This window comes from Mesoplodon bidens (assembly GCF_964165515.1).
Source record: "Mesoplodon bidens genome assembly, chromosome: 2".
Lineage (NCBI taxonomy): Eukaryota > Metazoa > Chordata > Mammalia > Artiodactyla > Ziphiidae > Mesoplodon > Mesoplodon bidens.
This window is the reverse complement of record NC_138177.1, coordinates 159,636,381-159,656,551: the sequence shown is the minus strand read 5'-3', so window position 1 is coordinate 159,656,551 and position 20,171 is coordinate 159,636,381. Positions and strand designations below refer to the sequence as shown.

Below are 20,171 nucleotides of genomic sequence, written 5' to 3'. Positions count from 1 at the left end.
TCCTAAGACTCAGCCCCAGCACTCTGGACGCCACGCTCAGAGCTGTTGGCTCAGTCCTGTCCCCTTTGCTGCTGGTCTTTTATTGCTTCGGGTCCTGAGCATGACTGAACAGGGAGAGATGGACAGAAATTAAGGCTCAGCTCACTCAGCAAGATGTAGTATTGGGAGAGGACCCAGGCATCCCAATTCCCAGAATCAAGCTCTCGGTACTATGCCCACTGGTGTGGTGTAGAAACCCCTTGGAGTCCACTGATGGTCCATTTTCTCTCTTAAAAAGCAATAGGTTTCTTACAGCTGGAGACATGTTTCCTCCATCTCCTTTCCTTGGGGCCTGTGCCCTGCTGCACAGCCGCCCTCAGGGAGCTGGCACTAAAGCCATCTGTCTTTCTGACCTGTTTGCAGGACTCTGGAGCTCACCAGTGGCAGAGATGAGATCTCCTTGCTGGTGGAACAGGAGTTCTTGAGCCTCACCAAAGAGTACCTCATCCCGGTCCCAGAGAGCTCTGGGGAGCTGGAGGCACCCGGCAGCTCCCTCGAGGGGCCTGGGCAGCTGGCTCCCTGCCTTCTTGTGCCTTCGCTCGTGGTGGGCAGCAGTGAATGCCCAGAAGCCTCCATCATTGCCAGTAACAAGCTTCTGGAGCCAAAGGTGGCAGTGTCCGTTATCGGCAGCCAGCAGGACTGCCGTTCTGCCATGTCTATGGTCACAGGCACCCTGCGTACTGCCAAGGTCAAGAGTGCCAAGTGGACAGAGGACAGGGGCAACAGCCTGGGGGCCTCCAACTCGGAGATCAGCAAGTTCCTGGCTCAGTTCCCACTGAAGTCCACGGAAACGTCCAAGGCCCCCGACAACAAGATGGTGTTCGAGGACACCAGGGTCATCAAGGACTTCCTGCAGAACAGCATGTTCAGTGGCCCTGGACCCAGGGAGCCCGCAGAGCTGGGCCCATTCCTGCTGCCGCCTTCCCTGCCTCCTCCAGCGCCTCCCGACAAGCTCGACAAGCCCCCCAAACTCCCTGCTCAGAGGAAGCAGCTCCCAGTGTTTTCCAAGATCTGCTCCAAGCCCGAGGCTGACCCTGCCATGGAGGGGCACAAATTGATGGGTGAGTGGGGCTGGGGGCAGGGCTAGGGAATGGGCCCGCAGGGGAAGAAACAACTCACCGGGCTGCATCAGGCACATGCAACGTCTTTGCACAAAGTAGGACGGCGTGGCCTCACTGGCGAGCACAGTCCCCCGGTACAGGCTGTTTTCACTCCCCACAGGCCTCCTCTGCTGGATGCCCGTATACAGGGCACAGCTCTTGTAAGCAGATACAATGGCTCTGAATCCAATGTGGTTTGGGAAGAGGGAGAGGCCCATTTGGTAACTGACTGGGTTTTTTTTGTTGTTTTTTTTTTTTTAATTTAATTTAATTTATTTATTTTTGGTTGCATTGGGTCTTCGTTGCTGTGCATGGGCTTTCTCTAGTTGCGGAGAGAGGGGGCCACTCTTCGTTGCTGTGCGTAGGCCTCTCATTGTGGTGGCTTCTCTTGTTGCTCTAGAGCACAGGCTTAGTAGTTTTGGCTCACGGGCTTAGTTGCTCTGTGGCACGTGGGATCTTCCCGGACCAGGACTCGAACCCGTGTCTCCTGCATTGGCAGGCGGATTCTCAACCACTGCGCCACCAGGGAAACCCCCTGACTGGGTTTTTAAATCCACAGGCACCCAGAGTACACTGAAGGAAACATTTATCCTCGCTGGGTCCAGGGTGAAAGTGCAGTGTGAGGACTTTAAGCTGGATAGGAAGGAAATTTGATTGGCTTCTCATGGAGGCTCCTGTTTCAACCATGAGGCTTGGTCCCCTCTCTGTGGGGCAGGAGGGTGAATGTGTAAACTCTCCAGGTGCAGTGCAGACTGCTGGCCCTGGGATTTGTTCCCAGGTACTGCAGGGCTTTAGAAAAGTGCATTCCCACTCCTGAATTGAGGAGTTCGCATCCTCCCCAGGAAATCCAGCCACCTCCCAAGTTTCCCCCACCCCACTCCCAGGATTCTGCATTTTGTGCATGTTCCAATCCAGCCATTCAGACTGGATGGGTCCAAGAAGGCAGACTGATGGCAGTGTCATTTGCCTGCTGTCAACAGTCACTAGGAGAAAACCAAAAGAAAAAGTCCCCCCAGGCTGTGAGCATGGACGGGTAATGGAGAGATGCCTGTGTTGGGAGGGCCCAAATCCATCTTCCTAAGAAAATGGGAACACGGTCACCCTAAAGAACATTCTGTGCTCTGGAGCATTGGAGGAAGGCCAAGGACTCTGGGCTGTGGACAGCATGCTGTTCTCTGGGTCTTGGGCAGGCCTCTAGAAGCCCGAGGACTCTGGGGACGATGGGCTGTACATGAGAGAGGATGGCGGCCTCCCTGGGGGAGGGGACGTTCCTCCCACCTCCTTCTGCAGGAGAGAGGCGTGGATGTCTCTCTGTCGGATGAAGCTGCTGGGCTGGAGGCCGTCCTGTCCCCTCCACCCTCCCACCATTTGTGTGTGTTTGTGTGTACAAGTGTGTGGGCAAAGGTGTGCCAAGGAGAGCTTTGCAGGTGTGAGTGTATTTGTTAGAGAAAATGCAGGGTGGGTGCATCTGATTGTGACCGTGTGTATGTGTTTGTGTGTGTCCATTCTCTGTGTGTAGCTGTGTGTGCGTGTGAGTGAGCCAAAGGAACAACAGGCAGGAATGTGTGTGGGTCTGTGTACACAGACGTTGGAAGTGGGAGCTTTGGAGATGAGTGAGCAGCAAGCCTGTTTCAGGCAGCTGGGTGTGTATATGTGTGATGGCAGGTGCGGGGCCTTTGGGGAGGGGGCTGGGGGCTACACTCACAACCAGACAAACTCTTGGAAGAGACTCTAGGGACATGTTTGATAAAAATGTCATTTTCTCCTAAATTGGCTCAGGCTAGAGCAGCTGTTTCCTTTGCTGGGATGGCACTAGGAGGTCAGGCCCTGTCCTGTCCAGACTCAGCCCCAAGGCCAGTGGGCTAATGGGGCCAAGAGTGGGTGGGATGACATCCACTCCTAACAGGTAATACTGGGCACAGGTCCTCTGGTCCTGCCGCTATCAGAAAGATCTGAGGTGCCTGCTGTGTGTCCAGCGCCATTTCCCAGCCAAGCTCTATGGAGACCAGGACCTCCTGGCTGGGAAAGCTGTGAAGATGTTGAGGACAAGGCCCTCTTCCCTGCTTCAACCAAGCAATGCCTTAAAAAATTTATATATGTATATAGATTATATATGTGCATTTATATATATATATACACACACACACATATACATATATATATATATGTATTTTCCCCCCATCATACTTAATTTTGTTGGAAGAAAGAGTTCCATTGCTCAAAAGGAAATATGGATGAAAACCACTGCTGTAGAGGATCCCATGGTGGTCCAGACAGTGTCCTAGCACTAGGGGGACATTCGGTCTGTTTGGAGAAAGATCTGAGCCTGGCACTGACCACATCCATTGCCTCACTGTGTCTCTCCAATGCTTCTGTGCCTTTGCCCACAATCACCCATAGCCCCTGGTGTAAGGCCTTGCTGAAGACCCTCTTCCTTCTGGAAGCCCTCTGGTCCTCTCAGACAGAAGCTGTCTTAGCCACCTTCTTCTCCCACGGTGTCCCTCTGTTACCTCATGATTCCCATCTGCCTTGTCCCAGAGCTATTTCTGGGTCTGTCTTTCTCTTCCTCCTTGTTTTGAGCTCCTGCAGGGCCAAGTCTGGCTCTGACTCATCGCAGTGTCCCCAGGACTCAGGTCAGAGCCTGGTGCTGACGAGAGTGCTAAATTGCCATGACGATTTAGCAAGAGGAGAGTCCATGATGAGGGACCAGACGTGTGTTCTGTAGGAGTATGTGTTCCCCCACTAAGCCAGGTGCTCCCTGAAGGCAGGAACTGTGTCCAAGTCAGCTTTGTATCTGGGACCTTTGTATTCCAACCTATGGAGGGTTGGAAGGAAGGGAGGGGAAAAAAAAGAAGAAAGGAAAGAAAAAAGGTAGAAATGAAGGATGAAGGGAGGAAGTCAGGGAAGGAGGGAGGAAGGAAGAAAAGAAAGAAAAGAAGATAAGAAAAGAGAGGTAACTGGAAGGAAGGAGGTTTGAAAGGAAGGAAGGAAGAAAGGAATTCTGGAAGGAAGGAAGAATGGGTGGATGGAAGGGAGGATGAGTGGGTGGATGGCAAGAAGATAAGAATGGATGAATGCATGCATGTGTGCATGGGATGGGGAGACCATAATGGGCATTGGTCCATGAAGCCTTCAGGGATTGAACTTGGATTGAACTTGGCTGGGAGATAGAGCCCAGAGTGGTTGGGGCCTCAGATGTGCTCTGGAGGACCCATCACTTAGTCCACAAGACAGTGCTCCCCTCATCCAGCACTTGGCCTTCCAGAGTCATTGACTCAGTTTCCCTTCTGCTGTAGAATGGAACCCTGGCGCCAAGGAGCTGACCAAGGGTCAAGAGAGCCTCTTTCTCAGTCAGTGGTCCCAGAGACGGAAGGATACCTGTGGTAAGGAGGGTGGCAGTGACCCCATGGGCTCTATGTCCATGGCCCTGCCAGCCAAGAAGCCTGCCTGGCCGGCCAAGAAGAATCTGCTCTGTGAGCTCCTTGGGGCCACCAAGAACCCAAGCAGGCAGCTGAAGTGTCGCAGCAAGGTGGAGGTGGATGAGCTGGAGCTGAAACGTAAGCTGACCCTGCTCAGAGGAAATCTGTAGAGGAAGGGATTTCAGAAACCCTCAAATGTCCCTGGAGTGGCTTTGCCATCAAAGGGCTGTCTCATCCATGGGCAAGTTACTGTCTTTCCCTAGTCCCATAAAATGGGGGAAATGACTTCCGTGTCCCCTACAGGGAATACTATTGCTAGAGAAGTGCAGTTGACTTTCAGGGGTCACATGGGCATTATTGGTGGTCAGTTTGAATATAGCCTTGACTCAGCATGTCTTATATCCCCTCAAGTGGCCCAAACCAAAGAAAAATCCGTTCTTTGAGATTATTTCTACATTGAAGTTATTCATGTGCCGGCTTTCTCTCCCTTGTACTTCTACAACTGTTTTAGTCTAACTGTCTTTCCCCAAAAAATGTGCCAATAAGGGGAAACTGACACCCCAGCTCAGACTGTATAAGCCCACAGAGCATATTGTACAAGGAAAGAGTCCAGGATCCATATCCTAAAACAACTCAATCGCATCTCATTCATTCAGACTAATGTTGGGTCCCATCATACTGAATTATGTAATATTTTTAAGTATTTTTAAAAAAATGATTCCAACATACAACAACCTGCACCAGGTCCTCACTGTTGCCAAGTACATGTCCTCAGGGGGTTGCTTTAATAATTTGATAAGAATGACTTCCAGTGGCATAGCAATTGTTTATACCAAACTGGATTTTTCTAAAGCACTCGAAAGAACATAGTTTTGTAAGTCGGTGAGATACAGCCCCAGCAATCTGGTTTGTTGCGTCCTCTTGCTAAACTGCCTCCTTGCTAGTGAATGACGGAGATGCTCCCTGCCAGACCATGCTGGGATTTTCACCCCTTCCAAATTGGCAAGGTGTGAACTAACAATGTTTTCCTAGAGTTGGAAATTCATCCAAAAGTTGAAGAACCCTCTGGGAGCTTTTAAAAGACCTAACCTCTGAGAACATTTACCCCTCAGGCAGTCATGGGGTAGAGGGGGTCCTGGCCTCTCCCTTCCTCAATCGCGGAAACGCTCTACCTCTCCTGTGACTTACAGTTAACCCGCCTGTGACGGGGGCCGACAAGAACAACCTCAAGAACACAGGGAATGTGTTCACCCCACGCTTTGCCACCACCGTGACCTCAGCGACCCTGAACCAGCCGCTCTGGCTCAACCTGAACTATCCACTTCTGCCCGTGTTCACGAATCCTTCCACCTTCCCCCAGTACCAGGTGAGTGAGCAGATCCTGGGCCTGGCTCTCCGGTGACCGTCCACGGAGGAGCCTTGGCTTGCAGGAAGCCTAATTCACAAAGAGCCATAGACTCATTAGTTAATTTTTTCATCGGGGCCACATCAGACCAACCACCCAGTACATGTGTGCGCACATGCACGTGCATGTGCGTGTATATTTCTCATTTTCCTTTGTCTGAATTTCAGTTCACTCTGTGCCGTGTCTTCCAGAGCTTGGCTAGTTTTGGCCTGTGAAGTACTTGGGCTCCCGGGAGAGAATGATAGCATAGTCTGTGTTTCCCACCATCTCCTTTACAGTTGAATGACATGTGTCCTAGGTTACTTGGGACAGTCCCAGTTTAGGTCTTTTGTCCCAGCATAATTATTAATTGCACCCCCTTTCACTCTCAAGTGTCCTGGTGCCGATGACAAATTATGTGGCCATTTTATTTCAACTACAACCCAGCAATCTTAGCTTCTACCAGCTAAGATGGCTTGACACACATTCTTGGTCTTGGGCTCACAGCTAAGAGGGGCCAGACACAATGGGATGGAGAAACACTTGCAGGGTGGGAAATTTTACTCACAGACTTATTTATGCGGGGAAAGTGTAGTTTCTTTAGTTTGTCTATTTAATTTAATCTCCCTTAAGAGCTGCCACCCACTGGGTAGATAGAAGAAAAAAATCAAATAAATGTTCACTCTGGTTTAAACCATAGTCTAAACCAAGAGCTTAAATAGTCCCTTTAGATAGGCTCATTTCCTCCAGGAAAGGTGCTCAGTGTCTAAGATTTCTCAGTGTTCTGTCTCCTCTGTGGCTCCTTTCCAGAATGGTGTGCAGGTGTATGAAAGGGCCAGGTTCCTGGGAACCTGCTAACCCAGCCAAGCCCAGAGAGGGCAGAGAGAAGGAAATCCACCTGAAAATTGACTCATCCTGTCTCTGTGCCCCTCCCCCTCCCCCTGACCCTCCGGTCCCACATGTCATCTCCTCCTTTACAACAGAGTGGCAAGCCTCACAGCTTAGACATCCTGCACAGAAGGTGGATCTTCTCTGTTCCACATAAAGCCCCTCTAAGCTGGCCCACCAGGCTTAGCCCCTGATTCTTTTTTTTTTTTTTTTTTTTTTTTGCGGTACGCGGGTCTCTCACCGCTGCGGCCTCTCCCGTTGTGGAGCACAGGCTCCGGACACGCAGGCCCGGCAGTCATGGCTCACGGGCCCAGCCGCTCCGCGGCATGCGGGATCTTCCTGGACCGGGGCACGAACCCGTGTCCCCTGCATCGGCAGGCGGAGTCCCAACCACTGCGCCACCAGGGAAGCCCCAAGCCCCTGATTCTTAAACAGGAACTAAAGTAAAGGAGTTTAGCATGGTCTCTCTTTTCTTCTGCAAAGTTTTGTTTTCAAGCCTTTTCTTGCTTGCTAAACAGAGCAAGTGGCCACACTCTCCTCACACCCCACCACTGAGGTGAGACGTCATAAGGAAGCATGATCCACAGGAAAATCCAAGTGCGTCCCTCCCATGTCTATGATATGTTGTCCTGGCAGAGGTCTCGAGAGAAATGCTCTGTTCACGTCCTCATTGATTCACCAACTCCTTCACTGATGTCCCTCCACCCTTACTCACTCACTGTGCAGTCGTTTATCACCTAATCCCTGATGCACTCATTTGTATTTATTTATTTTCTCATTCATTTAAGTAATTAAAACAACAAAAAAAAACCTTGCTTCACACTGAGTATAGGCCTTGACTCAGGTGAGGTGATTCCAAGATGACTAGGAAGCTCGGAGTCCAGTACAAGTCAGGGACAAATCAAAAGCCAGCATGGTGTGCCCCCCACCCCTGAGAGGGAAACAATTGCATAGTTTTATTTCGTGTAAACCGATTCACTCTGAAATGCACTCACAGGGCTCACCATGTAAAGCTAATTTGCAATGGTCTGTTTTGTAGAGAGGGGCTAGTTTCTCTCTGCTACGTTAACTTCTTCTGACTTGACTTTTGGAGTGGGTGAGATTTGGACGTATTTTTCCCGCATGAAGTCCTTTGTCTTTAGAGATGCTGATGTGTGCATCACAGGGCTGACTCTGAGCTTCCTGGGCCTCTGGGCAGAAGGGCCCTGGCTGGTAGGGCCCCTGGGTCCTATGCAGCAGTTTAGACACTGAATCCTGGCCCAGCTGAAGTTGGCTGCACACATGGACACTCCCAGGTGGTCACAAGGGACAGGGTAATTTACCTTCTCCCAGGTCCTCCTGATCTCATAATGCCATCAGGCTTCAAGTCGGCTGATCAAGGGGCCTGATATGATAAAAAGAAAGCAGGTTTTAGAATCGTCAGACTTGGGTTTAAGGGAATTGCCCTGCTTCCAAGCTGTGTGGTCTTGGGCAAGTTAGTCAAATGCTCTGAGCCCTGGTCTCCTCACCTATGAAATGGCCTCCTAATAATTACAGCTGCAGCAGCAAACACTTGAGTCAGTTGTCAGGTTAATGGAGTCCATGCATGGGAAAGGGCTTTGTAAAATCTCAAGTATGATATAGATATTGGTTATGATTACTTTTCAGCCCTGATCTTCCTAGGAAACAGTGTCAGGGAGCTCAGCCGACCTTGAGAAGGCACAGAGGAGAAATGGGGAACAGTCTATCCTAGCCTCTTTTCCTGCTCGGTGTTAAGAATAAAAATGAATCCCAAATCCAATTTACTCAGAGCTCCACTGTGGACGGACGCAGAGCCGTGGAAGACTAAGTCTCCAGCGCACGGGAACTCTGGGGGCTCCTGGGCTGCTTGACACAAAGGAACTCTGCTCCCAATTAGGGAGGGAGGGCACGTAGGAAGAGGCCGTGGCCTCAAGCAAAGAGGAATGAATGTGTGTTTACCCTTGCTTGTGATTTTACAGAATTGCAATTTGAACAACTAGAAATCTCCTTCAAGTCATACAGTGTGGCTCATACTGATGAATATGGCATCATCTCCTGAAAATCCACCCCAAGACAGAGCAGGGACAGGCGGGTCATGGATCCTAGGGGTAGCCTCACCTAGGCGGACGTGGGGAGGACAGCGCCCTGGGGGAGTTGGCTGTGGAAAACAGAGCTGAGCACTGATGGGGAGGGAGTGAAGCAGAGGAGGGACACTTAGAACGCGGCCTTGGAGCCCACTGGGGGCTGGGAACAGGCAGGGCGGCTCCATCCGGCTGACACCTCTGTCCCAGTTCAGGCCACGCCTGGGGTCACAGGCTGGTCGTGGTGGTGAGTGGGGCTGCCCTGGCAGCAGGGCTTGGAGAAAAGGCGAGCAGGTGCACTGGTTTCAGGTGAAGGGGTTGGTGGATGTGGGAAAGGCCCGGCCACGGTCAAGTGCAGGTGCATGGGAGCAGAAAGCAAGGAGGGCCCTGAAAGGATGTGCTCTCTCGGGGACATGGGGGGTGGGCGCTGAGAGAGGTGGGGGGCTTCCCCAGGACCCCACATCAGGGATTCGGAGCCTTTTAGGAGGAGCCCATGGGCTCTGAGGAAGTCGTCAAGGGCAGCATCTGCCATCAACACTTAGACGATTGGCACAAGCTGAGCCCAGGATGGAGGTAGCATCTTGGGGCATGGCATCTTCTGGAAAGACATACGGTCTGAGGGGAGCGTTGGGTTTTGAACTGCATCTTAGGGGGTAACTCTGGATTGGCAGATAGAGGCAGCCTGGGACTGGAGGGGTCATGGGCTGACCCCATCACAGTGGCAGTTCTGCTGTGTGTGTGTGTGTGTACACATGGACACTTAAGGCCACCCCGGACAGAGCTGTGAATAAAGTTTCTACTTCCCGTTGGGCTGAGCTGCCAGGCAGCCTCTTCAACTGGTGGGAGTAGCAGGGGCAGGGGGTGGCAGTGAGAGATGGTGGCAGAATCCTTACTACGTGCTGCACTGTTTTAAGCCCTTTAGATGGATTCATTCATGTATCTTCACGTCAGTCTTCATCATCAGGTACAGACACAGGTGTATGTGTGAGCAGATAGATGCACAGCAGCAGAGACCAAAACTAATACATCTAGGTTCATAGTTGCACATTTGTACATAGAAACACACAGCTGCAGACACAAATGGAAGCACACGTGCAGATGTGCTTAAATAAACATGGAGGCAAACTAGCACACACATGCACACAGACATACCTGGGTACTTCACGTCTTGGGACAGGAATGGGGTTTGGGGAAAGGCACTTAGGAAAGGGGTATAGACAGCAACAAAGATAATCTGGCTACCTTCACAGGCTTTGCAGGCTTGAACACACATAATTTTAGAGACAAGGGAAAAGGGGCTCCGAGAGGTGAAGTGACTTGCTCAAGGTCACACAGACACTAAGAGGGAAGATCTGGAATTCAAGAGGCAGGTGGGTTCCTAAAGCTCTTGCCTTAAATATTCACCAAAAAGGCCATGAATCCTGCTAACCAGGGGCTTCCTGTGTGGTGTGAGGCGTGCTGGCTTGACCTGACTCCAGCTGGACTAGGCAGCTGGTGGGTCTGGCCAGTAGTGTGGAGGGACGGACTCGAACGTGTCTGGAGGTCCAGGCAAGGGAGCTGGAAGCTGAGTTGAGTGACTGCTGTTCTCTGACTGGGAGCCCACTGCCCCACAGCACTGAGCATCCCCCTTCTCTCCCCAGGGCCTGTATCCGCAGCAGGCAGCCATGATGCCCTACCAGCAGACCCTGCACCCCCAGCTGGGGTGTTACTCCCAACAGGTGAGTAGCTGACCTCCTCGCCTCTGTCTCAGCTCCGCAAAGGCCTTCAGGTCAGAAGGTTGTCTGTTCCCCTGTCTTTGTCTAGCTGGTCACCAGCTACACTTTCCGGCCCGTGCTTGACCCCACAGTACAGACAGAAACACCAACATGCATGTGGACACAAACTAGTGTCCCCAGGTGATAATACCAGCTGGCACTTACAGAGCCCTTACTGTGTGCCAGGCCCTTCTCTAAGGGCCTTACCCACATTAATTTAACCTTCAGAGCTACCCTATAATCTACCTTATGGATTAGAGATGAGGAAATGGAGAGAGATTAAATAATTTGTCCAAAGTTATAAAGTTAACACATAAGTTAGCTTTTACTGTGGCAACAAATGGCCTCAATGTCTCAGAGGCTTTCAGCAATAAAATATTTATTTTTTTACCCACGGATCTACAGGTTGGCTGAACAGGACTGGGATTGGGTTCAAGCCTGTTTCACATGTCCCCCTTTTGGGCCTGTGCTGAAGATACAGTCACTTTTGCTCCTGCCATGTTGGATGGCGGAAGGGCTGAGCAGAAACACCCAATGTCTCTGAGGGGCTCAGCTCAGAGCTGGGGCGTGGTAATGCACACCTGCCTTCCACGGGCCAAAGCAAATCACATGGCCTGCCCAGCATCAGTGGGGCTGGGAGTCATATCCCTTCCATGTCAGTTTGTCAGTTAAAATACCAGACACCTAGCTAAATTTAAATTTCAGATAAATGGTGAATAATGTTTTAGCAGAGCTATGTCCCAAATACTACATGGACCATACTTATACTAAAAAAAAAACAAAAAACAAAAAACCTTGCTGTTTATCTGAAATTCAAATTTAACTGCGTGTTACATATTTTTGTTAGCTGAATCTGCACCCTCTACTCCCACGGATAGGTCGGGGGTCAATATCTACTTGACAGTAACACAATGGCAGATTGGGGTTTGACCTTGAGCCGCCTGGCTTCAGGGTCCATGTTCCCAATAACCGTGCCTTACTGCCTCTTGTATACAGACACACAAAAATACAGTATCAAAAGAAAGCAGCAGAGACAAAAATACAAACACACACCCAGACACAAATAAAGGTACAGTTATAGACACGCATGCCAAACTGCATGCGTGTGGGCCCACGCACACACACACAAAACACAAAACAACACTTCCAGAGGTTTTGAGTATCTAGGGGCAGGGATGGGGGTGTGAGGAAAGGAGCTGAGGACCGGCTACGTTCTCAGGCTGGCCTTGCAACCCCACAATCAGGTGGACAGATCAAACCCACACTCAAACCCACAGACTCCTCCGCCTCTCCTCTCTCCCCGGGGAGCCCTACCCTTTCTCTGCAAACTGTACCTCTGACCTCTGAAGGATGATAGAATGTTCCAGAAGGTAGCGAAGGGCCCATAAGTGTAGGTTACTTTCTTACATGGGCCAGGACTGCTCTTTCAGCAGTAGGAGCTTTTGCATCCTGCGATGAAGTTGAGATGAGAGAGTCAGGCTCACAGAATCTCAGTCTCATCCCCTCCACCCCACGAGCAGTGATTCCATCCACCTAGCTCCAAAGTGAATGCTTTTAGACAAAGTTATGTAAATGCGTATATTTGAAACAGTAATATAAAAACCTGGTACAAAATTTTAAAAATCTTAGAGGCAATCACTGTGATTGGTTTCTTAGATATCCTTCCAGTCATATCTATTTATACAAGCGTTTTTATACAGATGTGGCATTCTGGGCACACTGCTCTATCATTGCTTTTGTCAGCAAAGAGGATACCTTGGAGATGGTTCCAGAGCCCTATACCCAGCTCTGTTTTATGCATTTTATCAGTGACATGTAGTTAGGACACAGTTTTGCATAAAGCTTGTATAAGCTCTAGGACCCATATCTTCTCTTTCATGTCAGTTTCCTCCCAGGTCCAGGACTGTCCCCTCACTGTGAAAACTTGTTTTTTTTTTTTTCTGCCACGCTGACCCTCTGGTGTCTGTCTTGGGAGGTGCCTTCCTGGGGTCTCTCTGTGAGCTCTTGGCACTTTCTGACCTTCAGCTCACCCTCCTGGGGATTTGGTGCCCATGTCCAGTGTCACCAGATCCTATCTGTCCACTGGGGGAAAGATGGGGAGGACCAGGAGGGAGGGGCTCAGGCTTCCAGGGGGAGCAAGCATAGCAGTGCAGTCCAGGGCCATGGGCTCTGGGCTTGCCACACTGGGGATTCCAACAAAACTCAGACGCTTGAAACACTTACTGAGCATGTTGCTTAACTTCTCTGAACCTGTTTCCTTGTCTCTAGAATGGGGATTCTAATGGTCCTACCTCACAGGGCTGTTTGGAGTTTAAATGAGAGAATCCACATGAAGGGCCTGGCACACCCTTGTAATCACTTAATAAGCACTAGCCTTTGTCATCTTTTTAAATTAGATAAGAGTGTGCAGGGTGTGCAGGGTGAGTACGTCCAACCCCTGAGCAGCTTGGACTACAGACTTGCTATTAAAGTGGAAATCCAGAAATTTCCCGAGTTTTGACCGAAACACACAGGAGGGTGGATGTCAGCTCCACACAAGACATTTGGAGCTGTCAGTAGTGGAATACAGTGCTCATGATGTAATGAGCTCCCTGTCATTTTAGATATTCAAGCCGACACTTAGTAGTCTCTTCTTTCCTCCCTCCTCCTTCCTCCTCTCTCTTTCTTGCACTTATCCATTTAACATATATTTATCGAGCATCTACTGTGTGACAGGCACCCGTCTCAGGGCCAAGGATAAATCAGTAAATAAGACAGGTGGGGTTCCTGCCTCATGAGGGGCAAGATAGTATGAGCCCTGCTTCTTGGTGGGGGTCTGATCTAGGTGGTCTCAAACCCAATGAGTTCCTACTTTTCTTAGGGTTTGAGCTCAATCCCAGTGCCCCCATTTGGCCTTTCTCCTCACTCACACTGCCCAGTACCATAACCACCAGCCACATTTGGCTGTTTACATTGAAATCAAAACTGAGTAAAATTTGAAATTCAGTCCCACTAGCCACACTTCAAGTGCTCAATAGCCACACTTGAGTCTGGTGGCTACCATATTGGGTGGTACAGACCCAGAAGATTTCCATCATCCATCACAGGAATTTCCACTGGGCAGAGCTGTCTTGGACTTGGGGTCTGTTGAGATCATGAGCTAGAAGCCAGGGATGTATAAATCCTAGCAATCTTTACTGAGATTGTAAAAGACTTAAAAATGAACCAGGGGCTTTTGAGATGGTTATTGACTGAGGGTGAGGCAGGGGACAGAGAAGAGAATGGAAATAATGCAAATAATATTCCTTTGCTATTTATTATGTGCCAGTCTCTCTACTTATTTCAGCTGACTCAGTCCCCATTCAATGGAGATAGCATTTGCCCATTTTATGGATAAGGAAACTGAGACACAGATAAATTAAATAACTTACCAGTCTCACATATAGAAGCTGAGCCCCGTGCTTCATCCCCGTCCAACACATTGCCTCCTATGCACCCCACAGTGACTGAGGGGCACAGGGGCTGAGGGGTGGGGCCTCAGGTTAGGGTCAGGGTTGGGGGACTGTGAGGTTTAGTGGCAGCGGGCTCTGCTGGAACTCTGTCCTCTCCTCTAGCCCCTGTCTCCTCTCTGCCATGCAGGTGATGCCATACAACCCACAGCAGATGGGACAGCAGATTTTCTGCTCTTCCTCCACCCCCCTGCTGAGCTACATCCCCTTCGTCCAGTCCAACTATCCGTACCCTCAGAGGACACCTCAGAAGCTGGCCAGAAATCCCCGAGACCCTTGCCCCATGGCAGGAGATGGGCTGCAGTACCTCTTCCCCGAGGCGAATGGGTGAGTCCTCAGCCCACACTGGAAATCCACCTCGTATCCCGAAAGCTGCTGGAGGGGAGAGGTGGGCGCACTGGGCCTCACTGCTGCTCTCTTGGTACATATATTCCTTGGCTGTGGGGAGGGCAGACCCTGTGCCTTGTGGATCCCAGTGGAGCTGATGTGGAGGTGAGCCTGATCTGGGCCTGGGGGGCCCTTTGGCAGGCCCAGTCAGGGCTGGGGTCCTCAGCATGGTGCAGAAATGCAGCTGCATGGTCAGTAGTGGATGAGCGCACCACCCATAGCAGGTGGCAGGTAGTGGAGTGGGACGCATATGCCTTTCCGCATTTGCCTGGTTTCCAGCAGGCCACGGCCAGGTAATCTTCTTACAGCTCTTTCCCCCACTTACTGCCTCCTGAGCTCCTTGCCGGGCTAATCCTTCCAACAGCCCAGTGAGTTCGCACCCGGCCCTGCTGAAGGGCCTCTCACTGCTTATCAGGCTGCTCACACTTTTCCCCCAAAATACCCCAAACAGCAGAGGAGAGGAGCTTAGCAGCCAGCAGCCAACACAAACTCAACATTTTAGCTGACGGCTCCATACAAACTTTTCATGCCGGTCAGTAAGAATTGGTGTTTGTTGTTTTAATGTAACACCACGCAGCTGCTCATTCCCACCCACCAAACCTTCATGGCTGATGCCCTGCAAGGCGGGTGGTGCTGTGTCAGTCCTGAGAATCCAAGTGTCCCAGGCACATCCCGGGGAACGTGTGCTCCAGTTTGAGAACCTCCCTTTACAGGATTAGGGCCAAACTCCCCAACCTGACATAGATTCCCTTCCTTCCCATCACAGCCCGTCACTGTAGTGTCAGCCGGGTGTCCTGGACTGGGACCCTTTCAATCAGTGTTTCCCATGAATGTCTTGATAGAGGGATAAATGCTGGAAAGAGGTTTCCATAGTCAGATCTGTTTGGGAAAAGAAAGGTAGAAACAAAGATAAACAGATTTCTTAACTGTTGGAATTTGCAGATTATTTAATTTACTAGGGCTCATGGAGAACATTCAAGAAGCTGGTCAATAGTGTCATTTGAATATAAAACCCATGACCCCTTATTTCTTTAGTTCTCTTTTTCTTTCCCTTCCTCCATCCCTCCCTCCCTCCCTTCTTTCCTCCCTTCCTCCCTCCCTTCCTCCCTCCCTCCCTCCTTCCTCTCCTTTTTCCCCTTTTCTTGTAGAGCATATCATGGTGTGTTCCGCCAATGCAGCCTGGAAAGCGCTGCATCAGTTCACATAGTTACGGTGAATTTAGCCTGTGGGGCACCGTCCATGAATAGGACATGGTTCCTCCCTTCAGAGATGAGAGTGGATGAGAGGGGACACAACGATGTTAATGCCGTGACAAAGTGAAGACCATCCGAGTGTCCCGAGGACAGGGGGAGGATCCCTGCTGGGTGGACAATGAGAGCTGCAGGACGGGGAGGGTCCAGTGAGCAGTGACTAGGGGAATGAGGCCCTCAGGTGGGAAGGTGCGTGGTGGGCTTGAGGCCTGTGGAATAAAGGCGTCTGGTTGAGGTATTAGATTTATCCCTGACCAAGGTGGAAAATAGGAAACGGGAGGCTGGGCTTGGATTATTAAAGGCTCTGACTGGTAGGCCTGGGGATCCAATGCAGATTTGTGAACGTTGGAGTGAATTGATGGGCTGGAGGGGAGAGAAACAGGAGGGAAGAGAGGGCATAGTCTGGAGGTGACTGCAGGGTCTGTAAGAGAGGTTCTCACCTCCCCGGAGGTGAGAGTAGATGAGACCGCAGAGGGAAGACAGCCTACCTGCAGGCCAGCAGACGTGCCCCTTCCACGCTGTGACTCTGGGCTCGAGGGAAGAGAGAGTTACTGCAGAAGCCAGGACCTGATGTCCTTGGGAGGCAGCGTGGTTCCAAGTTCTCACCAGTCAGCGGTCGGGGAAGCACTGATTGGGAGCCATAAGAGCTGAGGGTTGGGACCTGGTCTCTGGCTGTCTTCCGAGGAGCAGGAGAGGAAAAGGAGTGAGCAGGAGACTGAGGAAGGAGCAGCCTTAGAAGTGGGAGAGAGCCTGCGGCCAGCTGGGGACACGGTGGGCAAAGGAGGAGAGTGATGGGGAGTAGCAGCAGTCAGCAGGGTGGAATGGCGGCCTAAGAGGGTGGAAAGACCAGGTAAGTGAGGTCGGAAAAGCGAGGCGAGGAGTGCAGGCCCATGTCCCCCAAAGGGATGATTCGTTCATTCACAAAACGTTCGTTGCCTCTTCTGTGGGCCCGGCACTGCTCTAGGCACTGGTTACTGGAGTGAACAAGACAAAGTGTTTACTTCCATCATTCCAGGAGGAGAACTAGACAATACGGAAGTAAATAAGCATCATACCTGTCAGGTACAAGGGATAAGCGGGGAGGGAATAAGGGACCTCTCTGGAGCCGAGATCTGAATAAAACGAGAGAATGAACCATGTGTATATATGGGTGATGAGCACTCTGGGCAGAAAGAATCGAAAGTGCAGTGGCCCCGAGGTGGGAAATGTAGCTGGAGCACAGTGAGTGGAGGAGAGAGAGTGGAGGAGAGAGAATTGAAATCGGAGAGGTGGCAGGGCCTGGGAGGCGAGGGAAGGAAGAGCAGCGGGAGGCCATGAATGTTCTAATTCTCCGTGTAAGGAAGATGGTGTTGATCGACCTACGAAGAGTGGGCTGACTGGTAGGAGCTGATGGAGGGGACCAGGATGGGAGCCTTTTTAGCTATCCAAGCAAGAGGTGCTGGTGGCGTAGACTAGGGCAGTGACCACGGGAAGGAGGTAAGAGAAAAGATGTGGAGCATTTCTTTTCTTGGTAGCATTGATGGGAATTGATGATGGTTGGATGTGGAATGAGGAAAAGAGGGGAGTCAAGCGTGATTCCTAGGTTTTTAACTTGAGTGTCCAGATGACTGGCAATGCCAACATTCTAGGGTCCAGATGATGATGGCAAGGATCTGTTGATCAGGAGTTTGGTTTTGCATATGTGAAATTTGAGATGCCCGTTAGACACTTGCGTGGAGCAGTTGATAGGCAGGTGGATATCTGAGTCTGGGGCTCAGGGGAGAAGTGGTGGCTGATAATATAAATTTGGGAGTCATTAGCATATAGATGATACTTAAAGGCATGGCATGGGATGAGATCGCCCAGGAGCACATGTACATGGAGAAGAGAGGAGGCCCAAGGACTGAGCCCTGGGTCTCCAACATGTAGAGGGGTTGGGGAGATGGGGAGGCACCAACAAAGGATCTAAAGGGTGGGAGGAAAAGCAGGAGAGTGTGGAGTGTGGGAGCCAGGAGAAGAGAGGGAGGGATGACAGTATGGCAAGAAAACCTGGGCACAGTAGGATGGAATGTAGGGAGCACTGGGCACAGGGGTAGAGTTGAGGTTTACCAGCTGTGCTGGATGGAACAAGGTCCAGGAGAGGCTGCCTGGGTCGGGGAGGGGTACAAGGGCGTAGGTGGAGAGTTTAGTCTGGGAGACCGGGGGCCTCAGTGCTTCCTCTGGGTCAGGAACCAAGAGACTAAACTGTATGAGGTGGGAGAGGAAGGAGTAGGTGGCCTCCGTGTTCTCAGGAAAGGAGGAGGGGAGCCCTTCCTGCCCTCTGCCAAGTCCATTTGCATACATCCATCAGGGCAGGATAACAGTACCATATATCTTCCAAAGGACAATAAGTCTGAGCGTTAAAAAGAGCACAAATGATAATTACACTGGAATTATTACTGGACAGTGTAGAAACTGTCCCAGGCAAACCAGGACCGTTCACCATGCTCGTGAGGCAGGTTAAGCCCCTCTTCTTCCTCCAGGGAGCCTTCCTGGATAACTATAGTCCACATGGATTACCTCTCTTCCTGGCCCTCTAGTTTACATCCTGTCTAGACCACGCCCTTGGCAGTAGATCTGATCAGAATTTCTCATCATGAAGGGCTCAGATGTGTGGGGTGTGGCAATCAGATACAAGGTGTGTCATGAGTAATTGGTTACCGGTAATTATTAAATACTCCAGTATGGGTTACAGCCTTTATTTTATAAATCAGAGTAGAATTCAGAGTGTCCTTATAATAACATCACTTTTAATCGTTTCTTTTCCAATATGATTTTTGAAAAAAAGAAAAAGAGGTGGGATTACCACTGACATTAATTGCTTATTGGGCACCTACCTGGTGCCAGGTCCTGGCCTGAGTGCTGAGTGTCAAATGGTGAACAGTCCAGACAGTGTCCCTGCTCTCATGAAATTTATTTTTGTGAGAAGGGACTCAAACAACCCAAAGCCTCGCTTGTCCATGGCTGCTCACAGCGAGCAACAGATACACATACCAGCTGAGGCATTACAAATTAATGCACTGGTTTGTTCCCATCACTTCTTCCCCTCCCCGCCTTTTTTGTTTCATCAATTCATGGGAGGGCGCCATGAATGTGAGCATCTTCTGTAATATGCTTCCGCCCAGCTGAAAAGTGACGGAGAATCCCTGGATTAGACTATATCTAGCTATTTGCTCTGCAGCAATTTGTCTTGAGCTCTGTTCCATTCATTCAAAGTATCCTAGCAGATGGGGAAAGAAATTGCAGTAGGATCTCAAGTGTGAGTAAACGATTCCATCTGGAGAGGTTGGGGAAGGCTTCACAGAGGAGATGGCTTTTGAACTCTCTTTTGAAGTATGAATTCGCAGTGTGCCAGGGAGAAAAAGCAGAAGGGTGTGTTTTCCTGCTCTCGGGAGGTTGAGGCTCAAATCTTCCCGGCACTTCCTTCCCTGAGGGTCTAGCAGAGCTCCAGGCAGTCAGGGATGCCTCAGGGCTTACTTGCCAGATTGGGGTGAAATGGAGGGTCTGATCTAGCTTGGTGCTGAGAAGGGAATCAGGAACCCTGGGATTGTCCGGACTCTGAGATCTCACCCTAGGACGTGGCTATGAGTTCTCTGATGTTGTGGAATTTCCTTAGGGACACACAGGGTCCTCTAAGACAGGTAGAGGGGCTACAGACCCACAGGTAAGGTGCTTAGATCCAGAGAGGCTCCTTAGTCTTTGGTCTTGGATATGGAGAGAGCATAGGCTGGGTGGAAATAGCCCCTACAGGCTGCCAGGGCTTTCCTGACCTAAGGAAGAAACTCTTTATTATCCTCCAATTTTATCATTTCAATATTTTATTTTCCCAGAGCCAAAACTTTTTACATTATTGCTAAAGCTTTCAGCTTCCAAACCTGTCATGATCTTCCCAGTTTTTGACAGCCCCAAAATTAATATACTACTTTCCCTAATATCTCTGCCGACATCAGGAATTCTATCACAATGTCATTTTCTTTCTCCTCCAGGTTCGGCTCGACATCCGGTGGGCCCCTGATGAACAGCCCCTATTTTTCCTCTAGTGGGAATGACACACATTTTTAGATCTCCTTCTCATCTCCCTCCTCCTACCTTAGCCCTTGGAGCAGGGCTAAGGGCTCTGGAATTCTGGATTCTGCAACAGCTTGGTATGAAGTTTGGAGAGCCAAGGTTCCAACCAGGTCACAGACAGAAAACAGCAAGGCCAGACGCATCCATGGACCAACACTCACACACACACACACACACACACACACACACACACAGAGCCAGCCCTCACACACAGCACAGACTGCACACACACCCCTCGGATTCATACTCACTTGCTCATCCACATATGCATCTGTATTTAGCTAACATGAGAGAT

At 50.4% G+C, this 20,171-nt stretch overlaps 1 protein-coding gene across 1 annotated transcript in view; it reads left to right on the top strand.

Annotated features, from left to right (window-relative positions):
• Nucleotides 1-19,870, top strand: part of LOC308605401 (uncharacterized protein C1orf94) — a gene marked incomplete at both ends in the record, with an annotated part of 48,836 nt that extends 28,966 nt beyond the window's left edge. The window contains 6 exons of the mRNA XM_081215379.1: nt 403-1,100; nt 4,436-4,696; nt 5,749-5,924; nt 10,552-10,629; nt 14,284-14,480; nt 19,795-19,870. Coding sequence (XP_081071505.1) covers nt 403-1,100; nt 4,436-4,696; nt 5,749-5,924; nt 10,552-10,629; nt 14,284-14,480; nt 19,795-19,870 — 1,486 coding nt within the window. The remainder of the gene's footprint in view (nt 1-402; nt 1,101-4,435; nt 4,697-5,748; nt 5,925-10,551; nt 10,630-14,283; nt 14,481-19,794) is intronic.
• Between the last annotated feature and the right edge of the window lie 301 nt (nt 19,871-20,171).